General features: G+C 44.7%; 1 protein-coding gene across 10 annotated transcripts in view; it reads left to right on the top strand.

The window, feature by feature from the left end:
* Positions 1–22,088, top strand: part of LOC110499739 (glutamate receptor-interacting protein 1-like) — a 718,235-nt gene extending 696,147 nt beyond the window's left edge. For 6 of the 10 annotated variants that reach the window (XM_036956623.1, XM_036956624.1, XM_036956618.1 and 3 more), the window contains 7 exons: positions 3,471–3,633; positions 11,504–11,542; positions 12,356–12,467; positions 13,158–13,193; positions 17,527–17,760; positions 18,346–18,492; positions 19,798–22,088. In XM_036956623.1, coding sequence (XP_036812518.1) covers positions 3,471–3,633; positions 11,504–11,542; positions 12,356–12,467; positions 13,158–13,193; positions 17,527–17,760; positions 18,346–18,492; positions 19,798–20,115 — 1,049 coding nt within the window. In that variant the 3' untranslated portion in view covers positions 20,116–22,088. The remainder of the gene's footprint in view (positions 1–3,470; positions 3,634–11,503; positions 11,543–12,355; positions 12,468–13,157; positions 13,194–17,526; positions 17,761–18,345; positions 18,493–19,797) is intronic. The other 4 variants (XM_036956622.1, XM_036956626.1, XM_036956621.1 and 1 more) reach the window with 3 other exon arrangements.
* Positions 22,089–24,598: the final 2,510 nt, after the last annotated feature.

Raw genomic sequence — 24,598 nt, 5'->3', positions numbered from 1 at the left:
AATGCTGGTCCTATTAGGAGATTTACTATGAGGAGAACAATGCTGGTCCTATTAGGAGATATACTATGAGGAGAACAATGCTGGTCCTATTAGAAGATTTACTATGAGGAGAACAATGCTGGTCCTATTAGGAGATTTACTATGAGGAGAACAATGCTGGTCCTATTAGGAGATATACTATGAGGAGAACAATGCTGGTCCTATTAGGAGATTTACTATGAGGAGAACAATGCTGATCCTATTAGGAAATGTACTATCAGGAGAAAATTCATACTGTAGCTATTATTATTATTATTTTTTTTATTTTTTATTTTTATCCCGTCCATTATATCGAAAGGCAGAAGGACGAGGAATCTGTTTATTGTTAATCAATATATTAATCTGTATGCTGTGCATGTATTGCACATATGGCTATCATGTCGTCCATCTAGTGTCCCATAGGAGGACTGATCATCATGTCGTCCATCTAATGTCCCATAGGAGGACAGATCATCATGTCGTCCATCTAGTGTCCCATAGGAGGACAGATCATCATGTCGTCCATCTAGTGTCCCATAGGAGGACAGATCATCATGTCGTCCATCTAATGTCCCATAGGAGGACTGATCATCATGTCGTCCATCTAATGTCCCATAGGAGGACTGATCATCATGTCGTCCATCTAATGTCCCATAGGAGGACAGATCATCATGTCGTCCATCTAATGTCCCATAGGAGGACTGATCATCATGTCGTCCATCTAATGTCCCATAGGAGGACAGATCATCATGTCGTCCATCTAATGTCCCATAGGAGGACTGATCATCATGTCGTCCATCTAATGTCCCATAGGAGGACTGATCATCCTGTCGTCCATCTAATGTCCCATAGGAGGACTGATCATCCTGTCGTCCATCTAATGTCCCATAGGAGGACAGATCATCATGTCGTCCATCTAATGTCCCATAGGAGGACTGATCATCATGTCGTCCATCTAATGTCCCATAGGAGGACTGATCATCATGTCGTCCATCTAATGTCCCATAGGAGGACAGATCATCATGTCGTCCATCTAATGTCCCATAGGAGGACTGATCATCATGTCGTCCATCTAATGTCCCATAGGAGGACTGATCATCCTGTCGTCCATCTATTGTCCCATAGGAGGACTGATCATCATGTCGTCCATCTAATGTCCCATAGGAGGACTGATCATCATGTCGTCCATCTAATGTCCCATAGGAGGACTGATCATCATGTCGTCCATCTAATGTTCCATAGGAGGACACACCATGTCTTCCAAAGGAGGACAGATCATCATGTCGTCCATCTAATGTCCCATAGGAGGACTGATCATCATGTCGTCCATCTAATGTCCCATAGGAGGACTGATCATCATGTCGTCCATCTAATGTTCCATAGGAGGACAGATCATCATGTCTTCCATCTAATGTCCCATAGGAGGACTGATCATCATGTCGTCCATCTAATGTCCCATAGGAGGACAGATCATCATGTCTTCCATCTAATGTCCCATAGGAGGACTGATCATCATGTCTTCCATCTAATGTCCCATAGGAGGACAGATCATGTCGTCCATCTAATGTCCCATAGGAGGACAGATCATCATGTCTTCCATCTAATGTCCCATAGGAGGACAGATCATCATGTCGTCCATCTAATGTCCCATAGGAGGACTGATCATCATGTCGTCCATCTAATGTTCCATAGGAGGACACACCATGTCTTCCATAGGAGGACAGATCATCATGTCGTCCATCTAATGTCCCATAGGAGGACTGATCATCATGTCGTCCATCTAATGTCCCATAGGAGGACTGATCATCATGTCGTCCATCTAATGTTCCATAGGAGGACAGATCATCATGTCTTCCGTCTAATGTCCCATAGGAGGACAGATCATCATGTCGTCCATCTAATGTCCCATAGGAGGACTGATCATCATGTCTTCCATCTAATGTCCCATAGGAGGACAGATCATCATGTCTTCCATCTAATGTCCCATAGGAGGACTGATCATCATGTCTTCCATCTAATGTCCCATAGGAGGACAGATCATCGTGGCGTCCATCTAATGTCCCATAGGAGGACAGATCATCATGTCGTCCATCTAATGTCCCATAGGAGGACAGATCATCATGTCTTCCATCTAATGTCCCATTGGAGGACAGATCATCATGTCTTCCATAGGAGGACAGATCATCATGTCTTCCATCTAATGTCCCATTGGAGGACAGATCATCATGTCTTCCATAGGAGGACAGATCATCATGTCTTCCATCTAATGTCCCATTGGAGGACAGATCATCATGTCTTCCATAGGAGGACAGATCATCATGTCTTCCATCTAATGTCCCATTGGAGGACAGATCATCATGTCTTCCATAGGAGGACAGATCATCATGTCTTCCATCTAATGTCCCATAGGAGGACAGATCATCATGTCTTCCATCTAATGTCCCGTAGGAGGACAGATTATCATGTCGTCCATCTAATGTCCCATAGGAGGACTGATCATCATGTCTTCCATCTAATGTCCCATAGGAGGACAGATCATCATGTCTTCCATCTAATGTCCCATAGGAGGACAGATCATCATGTCGTCCATCTAATGTCCCATAGGAGGACAGATCATCATGTCTTCAATCTAATGTCCCATAGGAGGTGTGTGTGTGTGTGTGTGTGTGTGTGTGTGTGTGTGTGTGTGTGTGTGTGTGGCTCCCTTGTGGCTTCCTTATAGCACTCATGTGGACGCAGCTCTAGCATGAATCACAGATGTTTCCACAGGTAGAGCTGGATCACACACAAGGAATAGAAACTCCACCAGCTCTACATTATTGATGAAACACAGCAGCAGAATAGAGTCGCTGCAGCCAAACAGTCAGATGTCTTTGTTTAACTCAATATCAGACCAGAGAGAGGGAGAGAGAGCGAGGGAGAGAGAGAGAGAGAGGCAGAGGGAGAGAGAGAGGCAGAGAGAGAGAGAGAGGCAGAGAGAGAGAGAGAGACAGAGAGAGAGAGAGAGAGAGAGACAGCCCATTGAATTGAGAGAGAGAGAGAGAGAGAGAGAGAGATTGAGAGAGAGAGAGAGAGACAGAGACAGAGAGAGAGGCAGAGAGAGAGACAGAGACAGAGACAGAGAGGGAGAGGGAGAGAGAGAGAGACAGAGAGTTTGAGAGAATTTCACACACACACGCTAACACTCAATTCATTTGACCAACTAGTTCGACAGGAAAAGCGTTCAATGACAGGGAGATCCATTCACCAAGACGTTGTACTACATTATCACTAGTGAGTGGCTGTAGCACGACAGGTCCACACAGTGGAGATGTAGTGGAGGGTTTTGACTGAACCATGCTCATGTGAGGAGGAAACTTGCCTGATAGCTGAACCGACTGTGTTAGCTCTAGGCTTTAGCTCCGTGGGCTAACATAGTCTTGTCGTTTGTGTGTGTATGCATCCCGTCCCAGCCCCAGGTTTCCAGGCGTCTGGCTACAGCTTCCACAGCCATGAGTGGAGGAACGCCAAGCCCAGCCAAGGCAGCCTGTCCCCCGTCAGCACCCGCCAGAGACACAACGTCCTGGCAGACCTGGGCCTCAGCGACGACGAATGGGACAGACCCGCCGCCGCCGGGTACGTACAACCCTGTTCTCACCTTTAACTCCCTGAACCTCTAACCTTTGACCTCTCAGCGACACCACCACTCACCCTTTATCTGGGGAGGCAGCGTAGCCTAGTGGTTAGAGGCAGGGTAGCCTAGTGGTTAGAGGCAGGGTAGCCTAGTGGTTAGAGGCAGGTAGCCTAGTGGTTAGAGGCAGGTAGCCTAGTGGTTAGAGGGAGGGTAGCCTAGTGGTTAGAGGCAGGTAGTCTAGTGGTTAGAGGGAGGGTAGCCTAGTGGTTAGAGGGAGGGTAGCCTAGTGGTTAGAGACAGGTAGCCTAGTGGTTAGAGACAGGTAGCCTAGTGGTTAGAGGCAGGTAGCCTAGTGGTTAGAGTCAGGTAGCCTAGTGGTTAGAGACAGGTAGCCTAGTGGTTAGAGGCAGGTAGCCTAGTGGTTAGATGCAGGTAGTCTAGTGGTTAGAGGCAGGGTAGCCTAGTGGCTAGAGGTAGGTAGCCTAGTGGTTAGAGGTAGGTAGCCTAGTGGTTAGAGGTAGGTAGCCTAGTGGTTAGAGGTAGGTAGCCTAGTGGTTAGAGGTAGGTAGCCTAGTGGTTAGAGGCAGGTAGCCTAGTGGTTAGAGGGAGGGTAGCCTAGTTGTTAGAGGCAGCGTAGCCTAGTGGTTAGAGGAAGGTAGCCTAGTGGTTAGAGACAGGTAGCCTAGTGGTTAGAGGCAGTGTAGCCTAGTGGTTAGAGGCAGGTAGCCTAGTGGTTAGAGGTAGTAGCCTAGTGGTTAGAGGCAGGTAGCCTAGTGGTTAGAGGTAGGTAGCCTAGTGGTTAGAGGCAGGTAGTCTAGTGGTTAGAGGCAGGTAGCCTAGTGGTTAGAGGCAGGTAGCCTAGTGGTTAGAGGCAGGTAGTCTAGTGGTTAGAGGCAGGTAGTCTAGTGGTTAGAGGTAGGGTAGTCTAGTGGTTAGATGCAGGTTAGCCTAGTGGTTAGAGGCAGGGTAGCCTAGTGGTTAGAGACAGGTAGCCTAGTGGTTAAAGGGAGGGTAGCCTAGTGGTTAGAGGCAGGTAGCCTAGTGGTTAGAGGCAGGTAGCCTAGTGGTTAGAGGCAGCGTCGTAGTCTAGTGGTTAGAGGGAGGGTAGCCTAGTGGTTAAAGGCAGTGTAGCCTAGTGGTTAGAGGCAGCGTAGCCTAGTGGTTAGAGGCAGCGTAGCCTAGTGATTAGAGACAGGTAGCCTAGTGGTTAAAGGCAGTGTAGCCTAGTGGTTAGAGGGAGGGTAGCCTAGTTGTTAGAGGCAGCGTAGCCTAGTGGTTAGAGGAAGGTAGCCTAGTGGTTAGAGACAGGTAGCCTAGTGGTTAGAGGCAGTGTAGCCTAGTGGTTAGAGGGAAGGTAGCCTAGTGGTTAGAGGGAGGGTAGCCTAGTGGTTAGAGGCAGGGTAGCCTAGTGGTTAGAGGCAGGGTAGCCAGAGCGTTGGACTAGGAACCGAAAGGTTGCAAGATTGATCCCCCGAGCTGACAAGGTACAAATCTGTCGTTCTGCCCCTGAACAAGGCAGTTAACCCACTGTCCTAGGCCGTCATTGAAAATAAGAATTTGTTCTTAACTGACTTGACTAGTTAAATAAAGGTTAAAAAAAATCTTGCAACCAACTGTCAAACACCTCAGTCATGTTTCAGTGATTGTTCTGCATTCCCTGAACATACACACACACACACACACACACACACACACACACACACACACACACACACACACACACACACACACACACACACACACACACACACACTGTATACAACAACAGCCCAGAACCACTACAACTTTAAAGTATTATTAGTGAAATATTACTGTATGTGTACATGCTCCTGATAATAGAGAGGTACAGGTAGAGCTGGATCACACACATAGAGCTGCTATTTGAACTTGACCTTTGGCTAACGGCTGTTTGTGGCATTGGCAGGCCTAGAGGTGTTGCTGCCCCAGTGTGTGTGTGTCTGTGTGTGTGTGTGTGGCTCCCATGTGGCCCCCTTATTGGCTCCCATTGTGGACGCAGCTCTAGCATAAATCATAGATGTTTCCACAGGTAGAGCTGGATCACACACATAGAGCTGCTATTTGAACTTGACCTTTGGCTAACGGCTGTTTGTGTTTGATAAAGAAGCTCTTTATAAATTCAGTCATTAGCATATCTTCTATCATAAATCCCTTTTAAGCTTTTGAATGAAGTACAAAAAGTACAGAACACAGATTTGGGACAGGAAGTACAGAACACAGATTTGGGACAGGAAGTATAGAACACAGATTTATTCTTGTTCCTGTGGACCGATATCAAAGCTGTTCTCTGTTTCTAGTTTCCCCTCTGACCTCAGACGTACCCTCAGTTCATCTAGTTCTACATGGAACATATCAGGGCTAACATGATCCCTCCGTGTCCAATGACACGGAGGGATCATGGGGGGGGGGGGGGGGGCCATGGGGGGAAACCATCACTTTAGAATAATCACAGCTGAGGATGTGGCTTAGCAGAGTGGGGGGGGGGAACCATCACTTTAGAATAATCACAGCTGAGGATGTGGCTTAGCAGAGTGGGGGGGGGAACCATCACTTTAGAATAATCACAGCTGAGGATGTGGCTTAGCAGAGTGGGGGGGGGGGGGACCATCACTTTAGAATAATCACAGCTGAGGATGTGGCTTAGCAGAGTGGGGGGGGGGAACCATCACTTTAGAATAATCACAGCTGAGGATGTGGCTTAGCAGAGTGGGGGGGGGAACCATCACTTTAGAATAATCACAGCTGAGGATGTGGCTTAGCAGAGTGGGGGGGGGACGGGACCATCACTTTAGAATAATCACAGCTGAGGATGTGGCTTAGCAGAGTGGGGGGCGGGGGGGGGGGGGGGGGGGGGGGGGGGGAACCATCACTTTAGAATAATCACAGCTGAGGATGTGGCTTAGCAGAGTGGGGGGGGGGGGACCATCACTTTAGAATAATCACAGCTGAGGATGTGGCTTAGCAGAGTGGGGGGGGGAACCATCACTTTAGAATAATCACAGCTGAGGATGTGGCTTAGCAGAGTGGGGGGGGGAACCATCACTTTAGAATAATCACAGCTGAGGATGTGGCTTAGCAGAGTGGGGGGGGGAACCATCACTTTAGAATAATCACAGCTGAGGATGTGGCTTAGCAGAGTGGGGGGGGGGGACCATCACTTTAGAATAATCACAGCTGAGGATGTGGCTTAGCAGAGTGGGGGGGGGGGAACCATCACTTTAGAATAATCACAGCTGAGGATGTGGCTTAGCAGAGTGGGGGGGGGGACCATCACTTTAGAATAATCACAGCTGAGGATGTGGCTTAGCAGAGTGGGGGGGGACGGGACCATCACTTTAGAATAATCACAGCTGAGGATGTGGCTTAGCAGAGTGGGGGGCGGGGGGGGGGGGGGGGGGGACCATCACTTTAGGCAGGTTTGAAATCTTGAAAGAGATTCAAGTGTAAATGAAAGCAAGGCTCCCTTACAGAATTCCCTTTGATCTCTGGTCAAATAGGTCCAGTGGTAGAACGGTGTATTCATCCCCAAGGGGGGGGTTTATTGGTTTTGCTGAAGACTCACATCTACACAAAAAAACACATTCCACAAGGAATAGAACAGAAAAACTAAAAACTCCTCACATGACCTAAAGGATAGATGTTCCTGGTTCATAACTAGTGTGTTAATAGATACATGTTCCTGGTTCATAACTAGTGTGTTAATAGATACATGTTCCTGGTTCATAACTAGTATGTTAATAGATACATGTTCCTGGTTCATAACTAGTGTTTTAATAGATACATGTTCCTGGTTCATAACTAGTGTTTTAATAGATACATGTTCCTGGTTCATAACTAGTATGTTAATAGATACATGTTCCTGGTTCATAACTAGTATGTTAATAGATACATGTTCCTGGTTCATAACTAGTATATATCTCTGAGGAGAGGGGGGGGGGGGGGTCTCCTCTAGTTCCTGGTTCATAACTAGTATATATCTCTGAGGGGAGGGGGGGGGGGTTCTCCTAGATGTTCCTGGTTCATAACTAGTGTGTTAATAGATACATGTTCCTGGTTCATAACTAGTATATATCTCTGAGGGGAGGGGGGGGGGTTCTCTTCTAGTTCCTGGTTCATAACTAGTATGTTAATAGATAGATGTTCCTGGTTCATAACTAGTATGTTAATAGATAGATGTTCCTGGTTCATAACTAGTGTGTTAATAGATACATGTTCCTGGTTCATAACTAGTGTGTTAATAGATACATGTTCCTGGTTCATAACTAGTATGTTAATAGATACATGTTCCTGGTTCATAACTAGTATGTTAATAGATAGATGTTCCTGGTTCATAACTAGTATGTTAATAGATAGATGTTCCTGGTTCATAACTAGTGTGTTAATAGATACATGTTCCTGGTTCATAACTAGTATGTTAATAGATAGATGTTCCTGGTTCATAACTAGTATGTTAATAGATAGATGTTCCTGGTTCATAACTAGTATGTTAATAGATAGATGTTCCTGGTTCATAACTAGTATGTTAATAGATAGATGTTCCTGGTTCATAACTAGTGTGTTAATAGATACATGTTCCTGGTTCATAACTAGTATGTTAATAGATAGATGTTCCTGGTTCATAACTAGTATGTTAATAGATAGATGTTCCTGGTTCATAACTAGTATGTTAATAGATAGATGTTCCTGGTTCATAACTAGTATGTTAATAGATAGATGTTCCTGGTTCATAACTAGTGTGTTAATAGATACATGTTCCTGGTTCATAACTAGTGTGTTAATAGATACATGTTCCTGGTTCATAACTAGTATGTTAATAGATACATGTTCCTGGTTCATAACTAGTATGTTAATAGATAGATGTTCCTGGTTCATAACTAGTATGTTAATAGATAGATGTTCCTGGTTCATAACTAGTGTGTTAATAGATACATGTTCCTGGTTCATAACTAGTATGTTAATAGATAGATGTTCCTGGTTCATAACTAGTATGTTAATAGATAGATGTTCCTGGTTCATAACTAGTATGTTAATAGATAGATGTTCCTGGTTCATAACTAGTATGTTAATAGATAGATGTTCCTGGTTCATAACTAGTATGTTAATAGATACATGTTCCTGGTTCATAACTAATGTGTTAATAGATAGATGTTCCTGGTTCATAACTAGTGTGTTAATAGATACATGTTCCTGGTTCATAACTAGTATGTTAATAGATACATGTTCCTGGTTCATAACTAGTGTGTTAATAGATACATGTTCCTGGTTCATAACTAGTATATATCTCTGAGGGGAGGGGGGGGGGTTCTCTTCTAGTTCCTGGTTCATAACTAGTATGTTAATAGATACATGTTCCTGGTTCATAACTAGTATGTTAATAGATAGATGTTCCTGGTTCATAACTAGTGTGTTAATAGATACATGTTCCTGGTTCATAACTAGTATGTTAATAGATAGATGTTCCTGGTTCATAACTAGTGTGTTAATAGATAGATGTTCCTGGTTCATAACTAGTATGTTAATAGATAGATGTTCCTGGTTCATAACTAGTATGTTAATAGATACATGTTCCTGGTTCATAACTAGTATATATCTCTGAGGGGAGGGGGGGGGTTCTCTTCTAGTTCCTGGTTCATAACTAGTATGTTAATAGATACATGTTCCTGGTTCATAACTAGTATGTTAATAGATAGATGTTCCTGGTTCATAACTAGTGTGTTAATAGATACATGTTCCTGGTTCATAACTAGTATATATCTCTGAGGGGAGGGGGGGGGGGTTCTCTTCTAGTTCCTGGTTCATAACTAGTATGTTAATAGATACATGTTCCATGTTCATAACTAGTATGTTAATAGATAGATGTTCCTGGTTCATAACTAGTATGTTAATAGATAGATGTTCCTGGTTCATAACTAGTATGTTAATAGATACATGTTCCTGGTTCATAACTAGTATGTTAATAGATACATGTTCCTGGTTCATAACTAGTATGTTAATAGATACATGTTCCTGGTTCATAACTAGTATGTTAATAGATACATGTTCCTGGTTCATAACTAGTATGTTAATAGATACATGTTCCTGGTTCATAACTAGTGTGTTAATAGATACATGTTCCTGGTTCATAACTAGTATGTTAATAGATAGATGTTCCTGGTTCATAACTAGTATGTTAATAGATAGATGTTCCTGGTTCATAACTAGTATGTTAATAGATAGATGTTCCTGGTTCATAACTAGTATGTTAATAGATAGATGTTCCTGGTTCATAACTAGTATGTTAATAGATAGATGTTCCTGGTTCATAACTAGTATGTTAATAGATAGATGTTCCTGGTTCATAACTAGTGTGTTAATAGATACATGTTCCTGGTTCATAACTAGTATGTTAATAGATACATGTTCCTGGTTCATAACTAGTATATATCTCTGAGGGGAGGGGGGGGGGTTCTCTTCTAGTTCCTGGTTCATAACTAGTATATATCTCTGAGGGGAGGGGGGGGGAGGGGGGGTTCTCTTCTAGTTCCTGGTTCATAACTAGTATATATCTCTGAGGGGAGGGGGGGGGGGGGGGGGGGGGGGTTCTCTTCTAGTTCCTGGTTCATAACTAGTATATATCTCTGAGGGGAGGGGGGGGGGAGGGGGGGGGGTTCTCTTCTAGTTCCTGGTTCATAACTAATGTGTTAATAGATACATGTTCCTGGTTCATAACTAGTATATATCTCTGAGGGGAGGGGGGGGGGGGTTCTCTTCTAGTTCCTGGTTCATAACTAGTATGTTAATAGATACATGTTCCTGGTTCATAACTAGTGTGTTAATAGATACATGTTCCTGGTTCATAACTAGTATGTTAATAGATACATGTTCCTGGTTCATAACTAGTATGTTAATAGATAGATGTTCCTGGTTCATAACTAGTATGTTAATAGATAGATGTTCCTGGTTCATAACTAGTATGTTAATAGATAGATGTTCCTGGTTCATAACTAGTATGTTAATAGATAGATGTTCCTGGTTCATAACTAGTATGTTAATAGATAGATGTTCCTGGTTCATAACTAGTGTGTTAATAGATACATGTTCCTGGTTCATAACTAGTATGTTAATAGATACATGTTCCTGGTTCATAACTAATGTGTTAATAGATAGATGTTCCTGGTTCATAACTAGTATGTTAATAGATAGATGTTCCTGGTTCATAACTAGCGTGTTAATAGATAGATGTTCCTGGTTCATAACTAGTGTGTTAATAGATACATGTTCCTGGTTCATAACTAGTATGTTAATAGATACATGTTCCTGGTTCATAACTAATGTGTTAATAGATACATGTTCCTGGTTCATAACTAATGTGTTAATAGATAGATGTTCCTGGTTCATAACTAGTATGTTAATAGATAGATGTTCCTGGTTCATAACTAGTATGTTAATAGATACATGTTCCTGGTTCATAACTAGTGTGTTAATAGATACATGTTCCTGGTTCATAACTAGTATATATCTCTGAGGGGAGGGGGGGGGTTCTCTTCTAGTTCCTGGTTCATAACTAGTATGTTAATAGATAGATGTTCCTGGTTCATAACTAATGTGTTAATAGATACATGTTCCTGGTTCATAACTAATGTGTTAATAGATACATGTTCCTGGTTCATAACTAGTATATATCTCTGAGGGGAGGGGGAGGGGGGGGGGGTTCTCCTCTATTTCTCAAAGATGATCATCAAGGAGGTACAAAGATTCACCAGAATTGTTCATCAGCTAACCGTCATCAGAAAAGGGTTTCGAAGGGAATCTAAATTGGTGTCTTGGTGTTCTTGATATATTGTTGAAGTACCTCTCTTCCTTGACGTTCGACAGAGCTTCCACACTGCCCACCGGTCTAATCACTGACAGCAGGTGAGGCACACGGCAGGGCTGTCTCCTTATACCCCTTTAGTTCTCAAACTAACCCAACCCTAACCCCACCTAACCCTAACCTGGGTGGCACACGGCAGGGCTGTCTCCTTATACCCCTTTAGTTCTCAAACCAGCCAACCCAACCCTAACCCCACCTAACCCTAACCTGGGTGGCACAGGGCAAGAACCTACCTACTTACCTAGCTACCTAGCTACCTACCTACCTACCTACCTACCTACCTACCTACCTACCTACCTACCTACCTACTTCTCTATCCTACCTACTTCCTATCCTACCTACTTCCCTATCCTACCTACCTACTTCCCTATCCTACCTACCTACCCACCTACTTCCCTATCCTACCTACTTCCTATCCTACCTACTTCCCTATCCTACCTACCTACTTCCCTATCCTACCTACCTACCCACCTACTTCCCTATCCTACCTACTTCCTATCCCACCTACTTCCCTATCCTACCTACCTACTTCCCTATCCTACCTACCTACTTCCCTATCCTACCTACCTACCCACCTACTTCCCTATCCTACCTACTTCCTATCCCACCTACTTCCCTATCCTACCTACCTACTTCCCTATCCTACCTACCTACTTCCCTATCCTACTTACCTACTTCCCTATCCTACCTGCCCAGCTACCTACTTGCTGTTCCACTCTCTCTGCCTGCACAGCCCATTGACACCCTTCCCACACGTTGTGGTCACCAGCCCTCATCAGTGTGGTCGCCTGCCCTGACTGCTCACTGATTGGCTAACTGGGGGTATTAACCTCTGACCTCTTTCCCCCCTCTAGGTTCACTGTGGGTCATGACGGGACCGAGCCGGACCAGGAAGAGAACTTCTGGTCTCAGGCCCTGGAAGATCTAGAGACCTGTGGCCAGTCTGGCATCCTGAGAGAACTGGAGGTAAACAAGGAGCCAAAATGGCCGAATACATCTACAGTTTCATTCATCACAGTGCAATACTAACCGAGCCGGACCAGGAAGAGAACTTCTGGTCTCAGGCCCTGGAAGATCTGGGGACCTGCTGCCAGTCTGGCATCCACAGTCTCATTCATCACAGTAGATTTAAAATGGCTGAGGTCATCTACAGTCTCATTCATCACAGTAGATTTAAAATGGCTGAGGTCATCTACAGTTTCATTCATCACAATAGATTTAAAATGGCTGAGGTCATCTACAGTTTCATTCATCACAGTAGATTTAAAATGGCTGAGGTCATCTACAGTCTCATTCATCACAGTAGATTTAAAATGGCTGAGGTCATCTACAGTCTCATTCATCACAGTAGATTTAAAATGGCTGAGGTCATCTACAGTCTCATTCATCACAGTAGATTTAAAATGGCTGAGGTCATCTACAGTTCCATTCATCACAGTACAATACAAACACAACACTGACAAACCTACGTATCTTCTAGACCAGTGGCTTTACTTATACAGTAACATATAGGTGAAGAAAAGCTCTCAACTCTCACCTTTCACCTCTTCTGTCCCCATCCCTTCCACTTCCTGTTTTGGAGTGCTCTCTTTTTTTTTTTTCAATCGCATGATGTCACTTCCTGTGGATGTGTGTAACCGCTCCTTCTCTTTCCAGGACGAGCCAGACAGGCTTCTGAATAAGAGAAACTTGGTACACCCTTTTCCTTTTTGGGGCTTCCTCTCTGCTTGTAGCTGAAACTCTGGTGCTGTCCCTGTACTGCTGGCTCCCTCCCTCTCTCTCTCTCTCTCTCTCTCCCCCTCTCTCTCTCTCTCTCTTTCTCTCTCTCTCTCCCTCTTTCACTCTCTCTCTCTCTGTCTCTCTTTCTCTCTCACTCTCTTTCTCTCTCTCACACACACTCTCTCTCTCTCTCCCTCTTTCTCTGTCTCTCTTTCTCTCTCTCACTCTCTTTCTCTCTCACACACACACACTCTCTCTCTTTCTCTCTCACACACACACTCTCTCTCTTTCTCTCTTTCATTCTCTCTCTCTCTCTTTCTCTCTCTCTCTCTCTCACTCCCTCTCTCTCTGTCTCTCTCTCTCTCTCTCTCTCTCATGCTAGTGGGCTGCGGGGGGTGCTCTGTAGCCTCTGATGATCACCAGTGCAGCTTGTCTCAGATCCTGGGGGTCCATTCAAACCCTAACTCTATGGTCGGACATCCATAGAGGCCCATCTATCCTGGCTATAGATTCAAACCCATCTACCCTGGTTATAGATGCAAACCCATCTACCCTGGCTATTGATTCAAACCCATCTACCCTGGCTATAGATTCAAACCCATCTACCCTGGTTATAGATTCAAACCCATCTACCCTGGCTATAGATCCAAACCCATCTACCCTGGTTATAGATTCAAACCCATCTACCCTGGTTATAGATTCAAACCCATCTACCCTGGTTATAGATTCAAACCCATCTACACTGGTTATAGATTCAAACCCATCTACCCTGGTTATAGATTCAAACCCATCTACCCTGGTTATAGATTCAAACCCATCTACCCTGGTTATAGATTCAAACCCATCTACCCTGGTTATAGATTCAAACCCATCTACCCTGGTTATAGATGCAAACCCATCTACCCTGGTTATAGATTTAAACCCATCTACCCTGGCTATAGATTTAAACCCATCTACCCTGGTTATAGATTCAAACCCATCTACCCTGGTTATAGATTTAAACCCATCTACCCTGGCTATAGATTCAAACCCATCTACCCTGGTTATAGATTCAAACCCATCTACCCTGGTTATAGATTTAAACCCATCTACCCTGGTTATAGATTTAAACCCATCTACCCTGGTTATAGATTTAAACCCTAACTCTATGGTCGGACATCCATAGAGGTCCATCTACCCTGGCTATAGAACCACGGCCAACCACAGGCTGAACACTCCCTGTTCTGTCCTCAAGGCAAGCCTAGACACAAAGGGCAATCTAACTACAAATATATCCTTGTGTATTTAAGGCACGACAACTAGGAAACAATGTTCATTTTCACGTAGAGGCAACCGTACACATTTTTTTCCCCTTTGTAAAACGAATTTATCAAGGTTGAAATATTGCATTGTTGATTGTGAGTCAGACTAGCCAGCGAAGCCTCAATACGGCACCATATGTTGGCATTGATGAAGGTGAGGTCATTACTCATTTAGACGTTGTTTGGCATATTTAAACTCATAGGATATGTCCCTAATGGCACCCTATTCCCTATATTATACACTACATAGCACCCTATTCCCTATATTATACACTACATGGGCCCTATTCCCTATATTATACACTACATGGGCCCTATTCCCTATATTATACACTACATAGCACCCTAATCCCTATATTATACACTACATAGGCCCTATTCCCTATATTATACACTACTTGGGCCCTATTCCCTATATTATACACTCTGTGGGCCCTATTCCCTATATTATACACTACATGGGCCCTATTCCCTATATTATACACTACATGGGCCCTATTCCCTATATTATATACTACATGGGCCCTATTCCCTATGTTATACACTACATGGGCCCTATTCCCTATATTATACAATACATGGGCCCTATTCCCTATGTTATACACTACATGGGCCCTATTCCCTATATTATACACTACATGGGCCCTATTCCCTATATTATACACTACATGGGCCCTATTCCCTATATTATATACTACATGGGCCCTATTCCCTATATTATACACTACATGGGCCCTATTCCCTATATTATATACTACATGGGCCCTATTCCCTATATTATACACTACATGGGCCCTATTCCCTATATTATACACTACATGGGCCCTATTCCCTATATTATACACTACATGGGCCCTATTCCCTATATTATACACTACATGGGCCCTATTCCCTATATTATACACTACATGGGCCCTATTCCCTATATTATACACTACATGGGCCCTATTCCCTATATTATACACTACATGGGCCCTATTCCCTATATTATACACTACATGGGCCCTATTCCCTATATTATACACTACATGGGCTCTATACACTACATGGGCCCTATTCCCTACATTATACACTACATGGGCCCTATTCCCTACATTATACACTACATGGGCCCTATTCCCTATATTATACAATACATGGGCCCTATTCCCTATATTATACACTACATGGGCCCTATTCCCTATATTATACACTACATGGGCCCTATTCCCTATATTATACACTACATGGGACCTATTCCCTATATTATACACTACATGGGCCCTATTCCCTATATTATACACTACATGGGCCCTATTCCCTATATTATACACTACATGGGCCCTATTCCCTATATTATACACTACATGGGCCCTATTCCCTATATTATACACTACATGGGCCCTATTCCCTATATTATACACTACATAGCACCCTATTCCCTATATTATACACTACATGGGCCCTATTCCCTATATTATACACTACATAGCACCCTATTCCCTATATTATACACTACATGGGCTCTATACACTACATGGGCCCTATTCCCTACATTATACACTACATGGGCCCTATTCCCTACATTATACACTACATGGGCCCTATTCCCTATATTATACAATACATGGGCCCTATTCCCTATATTATACACTACATGGGCCCTATTCCCTATATTATACACTACATGGGCCCTATTCCCTATATTATACACTACATGGGCCCTGTACTATAAAGGGAATAGTGGGCCATTTGGGATGCATCCGTAGTGCTGCCTGGAGGTGTGTTGACGCTCAGCAATACATTGTAAATGAACCTTGAAATGAAGTGTCAATGCAGGAAGTAAGTGACACCGTGTGAATCACAGAGGTTAGTTTGGAATAAAGAGAAATAATTATCCTTTCGGGTTTGGAGACATTAAATCAAGGAGGCTTGACTGAATTAAATGCCACCTCCACTTGGATTGAAAACACCCTACGGCTCCTCATTCGCTTTAAATGAACATGTCTGTTAATTCATGTCAGTAGTGAAGAGCATGTTGCATTTGTCAACATGAAAACTGGCAAATTGTATGTTGGAATGAATCACACACATCTTCCATTTAGAGTCAAAGCGCTGTACCTTGTGTCTTGGTGCATGGAGACTGTGACAGTGTGTTGTTGGCCAAACTGTTTCGGTTCCTGCAGCACCTCTATGCATCAGCTTGGGTGAAACAGTGTTCAGTTTGTCACAAACATGAGACCTCCACGTCTGGTGGTTTGAGTTCCCATCACTCATTCCTGTCCAATCAGTGGGAAGAGTGATGATGATGTGACAATGGGCATGGCGGTGTGAGCAAAGCATGATGGGACAGTTGCTGCAAGGCGTCTTGGGTTTTGAAGTTTTTCCGTCTCTGTTTGTTTGTTCATTGGGTCATGATGATGATGAACCAACCATCTCCTCTGACAGGAACTGTCTATGTTATTATTCTACAATCAAACCATTTCTCTTTGACATACTGCTTGAACACATTCTACACCTGGAGCACTTCTCATGTCCATGAGCGTACCTTGTACTTCATATCTCACTTTGGAAGTTCATCACCATAACCCCCTGTTCTCCCTCTCTGGCCTCTCCCCCTCCTCTCTCTCCTCTCATTTCCCCTCTCCTCCCCCTCCTCTCATTTCCCCTCTCCTCCGTCTCTCCTTCCCTCCCTCCCTCCCTTCTCTCCTTCCCTTCCCTCCTCTCCATCTCCCCCCTTCCTCTCTCCCTCCCCCATCTCCTCCCTCTCCCACTCTCTTCTCTCTCCCTCCCTTCTCTCCTCTCCATCTCCCCCCTCTCCCCTTCCTCTCTCCCTCCCTCATCTCCTCCCTCTCCCACTCTCTCCCTCCCTCTCCCTTCTCTCTCTCTCCCTTCTCTCCTCTCCATCTCCCCCCTCTCCCATTCCTCTCTCCCTCCCCCATCTCCTCCCTCTCCCCCCCTCTCTCTTTTTCTCTCGGTTCCCTCCCTCATCTCCTCCCCCGGTGTCTCCTCCCCCCCCCCTCCAGGCCACCATTATGTCAGGCAGCAGTCTGAGTCTGAACCATGACCCTGCTCCTCTGAGGAGCCACCTGGGTCGGCAGGCCAGCTTCCAGGAGCGCAGCGCAGCCCGGCCTCAGTACAACCAGTCCTCGCGCTCCAACACCCTGCCCAGCGACGGGGGGCGCAAGGCCTTCGCCATGAGGAAGATGAAGCAGGAGATGAATGACGTCATGTCGCCCACACCCGTGGAGCTGCACAAGGTAACGATGATAAACCACCACCAAGGCCCTCCAAAGCCCTCCAAGGCCCTCCAGGGCCCTCCAAAGCCCCCCGGGGCCCTCCAAGGCCCTCCGGGGCCATCCAAGGCCCTCTAGGGACCGAGTACTGCTGCTTTTCTTTACACTGTTTACTTAATTTCATGGAACGTCAGAGGGGTTAAAAACCCTGTGAAGGTAAGAACGTGCTGACGCATCTTAAGTGTCTGCGAGTCTTCAACTTGAGCTTTTTGACAGCTTCATTTATGATGAAGCTCTGGTATTGACATGTTATGACTGTCAGCAGACACAGCCTGTCATCCAGTCTATCAATCACATTATGACTGTCAGCAGACACAGCCTGTCATCCAGTCTATCAATCACGTTATGACTGTCAGCAGACACAGCCTGTCATCCAGTCTATCAATCACATTATGACTGTCAGCAGACACAGCCTGTCATCCAGTCTATCAATCACATTATGACTGTCAGCAGACACAGCCTGTCATCCAGTCTATCAATCAACTGCATTATTTACACCAGGTTAAATTATTAATTGATAGTTGAGGACATTATTGATTGATTGTGCAGGTGAGTCTGTTGAAGGAGTCGGACCTTGAAGACTTTGGCTTCAGTGTGTCGGATGGCCTCCTGGAGAAAGGTGTCTATGTCAACAACATCCGCCCAGGGGGACCTGCAGAGGTCGGAGGGCTGAAGTCCTACGACAGGCTGCTACAGGTACACGCACGCACACACACACACACACACACACACACACACACACACACACACACATCCCTCTCCGCCACATGGCCTCAAACTGCACCATTTTGCTTCTCTCCGTCGCCCACAAGCACGTTCAACATTTAGATAAGAAATCATTTGACCTTTCCAATAGTTTCTATTTCCTCCATGTAGCTAAAGGCAGGAAGTAGATATGGGTGTTACAGAACTCCCTAAAGTAGAGCAGATCTACACAGTTCATAGAACGTCAAAGGATTTTTTGCAATTTTTTGGGGGCGTCCCAAATTGATACACAACATTGGCCTAATTTCCCGCTGGTCTAAGTGAGGCTGACTTGGCAGAGAGAGTCGTGTTGATGGATAGATGAATCCCTCTCCAGGGAAGCTGTCAATCTAGTGAACGTGTCATTAGCATATGCAAAGAAAAGAAAGGTTGTCTCATTATTCGCTGCTCAGAGAGAGAGAGAGAGAGAGAGGGAGAGAGAGAGAGAGAGAGAGAGAGAGAGAGAGAGAGAGAGAGAGAGAGAGAGAGAGAGAGAGAGAGAGAGAGAGAGAGAGAGAGAGAGACTGTCTTCCTTATCAGCTTCCCTCAGGTCACTGTTGTTGTTTTTTTTAAAGCACAAACAAGGAACTCAACTACAATTTAGTCTTCTGACAGGTGAACGTCAACCTGGGACGTTATTCAACTTTTATTTTTTTCCAAGTCGCTGACAATGTTGTTTCTAAAAGCACAAACACAAAAGGTGCTCAAGGAAATGAACTGCAGTTTATTCCGATAGCCAAGATGATACATTATTCAGCTTGTATGTTTACTGTGGTTGTAATTGACGGGTACATCAGTAAATATTAAATCAGACGTACACAGGAGCAGAGAGAGAGAGAACGTAAGTGTTCTGACTTCCTGTTTGAAGAACAGGACTGGGTTTTTACAAACGGTTCACCCGAAGGTTTAAAACAGAGTAGATGTATTGATCTTGTCGGCTCCTAACTGAAACGAAAGGAAACCGCTCTGAGGCAAAGCCTGAAGTTAAACTTTCAGTCTCAGGAAATACAAATATGACATATTTGTTTGGCTTTTAAACCAAAGCTTTTAAACCAGATATAAACCCGTGTCGTGGTAAACCTCTGCTCACCAGATGAGGGTCAAACAGAGGTTTGCCACGACGGACCTTCAGTCTGTGCTTTCTGGCTGGAATCACTTCCTTTTGTTGCCTCTTTAACATTCATTCAATGGACCTCAAAAGCTTTTTAAACCCAAATCTAAATAACTCTCTCTCTCTCTTGTCTTTTGGTTTCTCAGATCAACCACGTGAGGACCAGAGACTTCGACTGCTGTCTGGTGGTCCCTCTGATCGCCGAGTCAGGAAACAAATTGGACCTGGTGATCAGCAGGAACCCTGCTTCCTCCAGAACCGGGTCCCAGTCAGAACTGAACCAGCTACCCGCCGAGGAGCCTGTTATCAACTGGACCGAGCCGGGGGACAGCCTCTCTGGCCCTCCACCGAACCAGAACCACCATTCCTTGTCCAGGATGGCTGCTGGAATCGGGGTGACTGGGATCGGGGCGGCGCTGGCCGGGGCTGGGCTAGATGATAGAGACCCCACTAAGACCTTATAGCAGACTGGAGGTCTGAAGGCCCAAGGCTCTCTCTCTCTCCCCTTCCCCTGTGAGTTGTCCTCCCCCTGGTGCTACTTTAGAAAACCACTCTGATGAGACAGGGGGTCAATCTAAAATGGAGCCTTATTGCACGTGTAGGGCACTACTTCTGTCCAGAACCTCTTTTGCAGGCTAACCCCTCTCAGCTCTGGCTAAAAGTAGTGCACTACCTAGGGAATAGGGTGCTATTAAGGACACAGATAGACAGACAGTGTTCCTAGGTGGATGGTGGGGTCCTGGGCCGCTAAGTCAAAGCACACTGACAAAACTAAACTCCTTCCTCTGAGCCAGAGCATGAGCCACAATCACAAGAGGTTTCCTCCTCTTCCTCCCTCACACTGGGGACTATTGAGTACGGTACGCACCACTACCCAAAGGACTACAAAGAACTACAAAGATGGAGGCGAACTACAAAGATGGAGGGCAACGTCGACCACACTGACCTCTTGGAAAATACCCGAGACAAAAATAACAACAGCGATGAACTGAAACAATAGTGCCATCCGACCGATCCTCTCCTTTTTATTACTGCAGCTGGACAATAAAACAGTAACACAGTTCTGTTGTTTAAAACAAACAAAAAAAGACAAAAGACTAACATTTGCTGAAACGTTTACATGTGATGCTGGACTGGCCACTCTGTACGTGTGTGTTTGTGTTGCTGCACCAATGCTGTGTAGCAGCGTGATGGAAACAAGGCCAGAGTGATACAAACCCTCTATCTAGTTATTCTAGGGAGTCCTTCCCTTCCTTCTCTCTCTCTCTTGGTCTCTCTCGTTCACACTTGGCTTCTCTCTGTCCTCCTTGTCCTCCTTCATCTGTCATACCCGGGTCTCACTAGCTCTCTGTCCTCCTTCATCTGTCATACCCGGGTGTCACTAGCTCTCTGTCCTCCTTCATCTGTCATACCCGGGTCTCACTAGCTCTCTGTCCTCCTTGTCCTCCTTCATCTGTCATACCCGGGTCTCACTAGCTCTCTGTCCTCCTTCATCTGTCATACCCAGGTCTCACTAGCTCTCTGTCCTCCTTGTCCTCCTTCATCTGTCATACCCGGGTCTCACTAGCTCTCTGTCCTCCTTGTCCTCCTTCATCTGTCATAGCCGGGTCTCACTAGCTCTCTGTCCTCCTTGTCCTCCTTCATCTGTCATACCCGGGTCTCACTAGCTCTCACTAGCTCTCTGTCCTCCTTGTCCTCCTTCATCTGTCATAGCCAGGTCTCACTAGCTCTCTGTCCTCCTTCATCTGTCATACCCGGGTCTCACTAGCTCTCTGTCCCTCCCCCCTGTGATTTCTAATGGTTTTTACAGAGAAAATATCAGTACTGCGTCTCACTTCTTCCCAATGATTTTTAAGTAGACTATTTGACTTGGGGGAAGAAAGAAAAGAAAAAAAAAACATCTGGAAAATAGCACAATATTTTAAACGTTAGCCCCATTTATTTTCTGAAGCCTGTACTGTAGTCCTGCCTCTCGTAGACAAGACTGAGGAGGAGGGTGTTGAAATGGAACCGGGACAGTCAGTCGTCCCCTTAGGCTTCATCACAATGCGTTTGGCAGACGAGACTAGAAGTGACGTCTCCTCTCCATGCATGTCACCAAGCACACTGGTTGACCTAGAAGCATAATATATGAAAAGGATTTAAAAAGCTTTGCTTTGGGGAGGAGAATGAAGAAGCAGCTTTATCTAGGCTACGCGCAATTAGAAAGAAACAAAACAACAAAACACAATCTGCAATTCCCCAAAAACAAAATGGCGACATCTCTGAATCCTAGAATACAGGATCGCCCATTTCCCTGAAGCACCTTATCCTTCATTTGGACATAGATCTATTTTCATAAATAGATGCAGAAGAGATGTTTTTTTTTTACTGTACGAGGAGGTGATATATGCAATGTGCTTCCTTACAGCTGCACTAGTAAAGGAGGAAGAACTGACTCTGTGGTCCTGAGTCTGACTTGCCTGCATACAGTATGAGTGAAATAGGTATGCTAACACTGTGCTGTTACAGGAACCAGAGATAGAGTTTTAAAAGAATTGTGATATCCAATTAGTAGTTACAATCTTGCCCCATCGCTGCAACTCCCGTACAGGGAGAGGTGAAGGTCGAGAGCCATGCGTCCTCCGAAACACGACCCTGGCAAGCCGCACTGCTTCTTGACACACTGCTCGCTTAACCCCGAAGCCAGCCGCACCAATGAGTGGTAGGAAACACCGTACAACTGGCGACCGATGTCAGCTTGCAGGCGCTCAACCAGCCACAAGGAGTCGCTAGAGCGCAATGGGACAAGGAAATCCCGTCCGGGCCAAACCCTCCCCTAACCAGGACAACGCTCGGCCAATTGTGCGCCGCCTCATGGGTCTCCTGGTCACAGCCCGGCTGTAACACAGTCTGGGATGGACACCGGGGCTGTAGTGACGCCTCGAGCCCTGCGATGCAGTACTTTAGACCGCTGAGCCGCTACGGGAGGCCCCAGAGAGAAAGTCCTACTACTTCAGAACATTGGACAGCACATCGCAGGTAGTTTCATCGGTACTGAAACTAACTGCTACTTAGGAAGAGGCACCTATAAAACTGGGTTTAGAAAAACGAGTTCCATATTATAGCAGTCATTTTATCCTTTTAAAACGACGATCTGAAAAGAGCGCCAACCAACCAGATATCAAATCAACCTTAAATATCCCACCCGGAATAGTAACGGTACTGATTTCATTTCTACCATCCAATCAAAATGACCCATTGATTTAAGGGGAGGCGGGGGAAAGCATGAGGTAAAATCTAAAATAACCCAAGTAATTCAAAACAGCTTTTCTATTTTGTATCCCACCATTCCTGTACCCTGTCTGAGTAAATATCAACTAATATGCTAATCTGTGTGATACTGGCTTTGTTTAAAGTATGTTTATGTACGGTTCATTGTTTTTCTGAGGTTTGCCCCCCCCCAAAAGGCTTCAAATAATAACAAAGAATTTGTAATATAGAAAATGACACTTGTTTGATGATGATGATGATGAGAGATGAGAGATGTATGTTGAAGGGTCCAGTGTAATATCTTACCCTATAATGGTAAGGCAACAAGGTTACGGCAACAAGATGTATGTTGAAGGGCCCAGTGTAATATCTTACCCTATAATGGTAAGGCAACAAGGTTACGGCAACAAGATGTAATTCCAGTAGATTTTCACTTCATAAAAAAACAAACTGACACCAGAAAAAAAGAGGTCAAAAGCAGGCTGACCTGTGACGAAACAGACGTTCCCGAACCGTGTACTTCATGTAAACCAGTGGCTTTTTTCTGGATGAGTGACGTCACCTCTCTGTCTTCAGTGACGTCACCTCTGTCTTCGGTGACGTCACCTCTCTGTCTTCGGTGACGTCACCTCTCTGTCTTCGGTGACGTCACCTCTCTGTCTTCGGTGACGTCACCTCTCTGTCTTCGGTGACGTCACCTCTCTGTCTTCGGTGACGTCACCTGTCTGTCCTCAGTGACGTCAACTCTCGGTCTTCAGTGCTCACAGAACACGGTCTCTTGCTTACAGAACTAGATCAGACTTGAAATGGGGGAAAAAAATCCCATTCTATGATTTCTATTTCTATGGTCTCACTATTTTTTGTTGTTGTTGTTGTGGAAATGGCTCACGTACGACAGCATTATCCCTCCCACTATATAACCAACCACTCGATCTCTTATTTAGACAACGATCTCGCTCTCCATCTCTCTCACTTGCGCCATAGAGACTGTTGGAAAAGCCACGTCGTCTCAAATGTTCACTTTCAAGTGCTGTATTTATACTGAAATGGCTGACATCAAATGCACTGTATACTGAAATGACTGACATCTCAACTACTGAAATGGCTGACATCAAATGCACTGGATACTCAGCTACTGAAATGGCTGACATCTCAGCTACTGAAATGGCTGACATCTCAGCTACTGAAATGGCTGACATCTCAGCTACTGAAATGGCTGACATCAAATGCACTGGATACTCAGCTACTGAAATTACTGACATCTCAACTACTGAAAATGACTACACACAGTTCAACCGTAGTAGCCCAACAGTAATAATTGACTACTTCCAGTCACTGCTACTAATTGTTGTCTTTTAAAAAGAGTTCAGTTGAATCTCAAGCCATTCGCTGTGTCAAAAAAACAAACAACCAGTGGTTTATTTAACCACAGATACAGTTCATTGCAGACATTTGCACCTTAGGTTTCTTTACAATTCACCTCAACGCTACAGAGAACAAGCTTTTGGACTTATGCAGACGAAGCCTTTGAGTTAAATAGCTCAGGTGGAGTGGTCATTTTTCTGTTCTTAATACTGGAGTACACACTGCCAATTACCATAGTGGGGTCAACCATCATTCAATGTATGATACAGTTAAAGAAACTCACTGTTTAAGTCCCTGAAAAATTGTATTTTTATTTCTAATGGACCGGTA

This window comes from Oncorhynchus mykiss, chromosome 21 (genome assembly GCF_013265735.2).
Source record: "Oncorhynchus mykiss isolate Arlee chromosome 21, USDA_OmykA_1.1, whole genome shotgun sequence".
NCBI classification, from domain to species: domain Eukaryota; kingdom Metazoa; phylum Chordata; class Actinopteri; order Salmoniformes; family Salmonidae; genus Oncorhynchus; species Oncorhynchus mykiss.
Note: the sequence above shows the minus strand (reverse complement) of the source record. Positions and strands in the feature narration are given on the sequence as shown.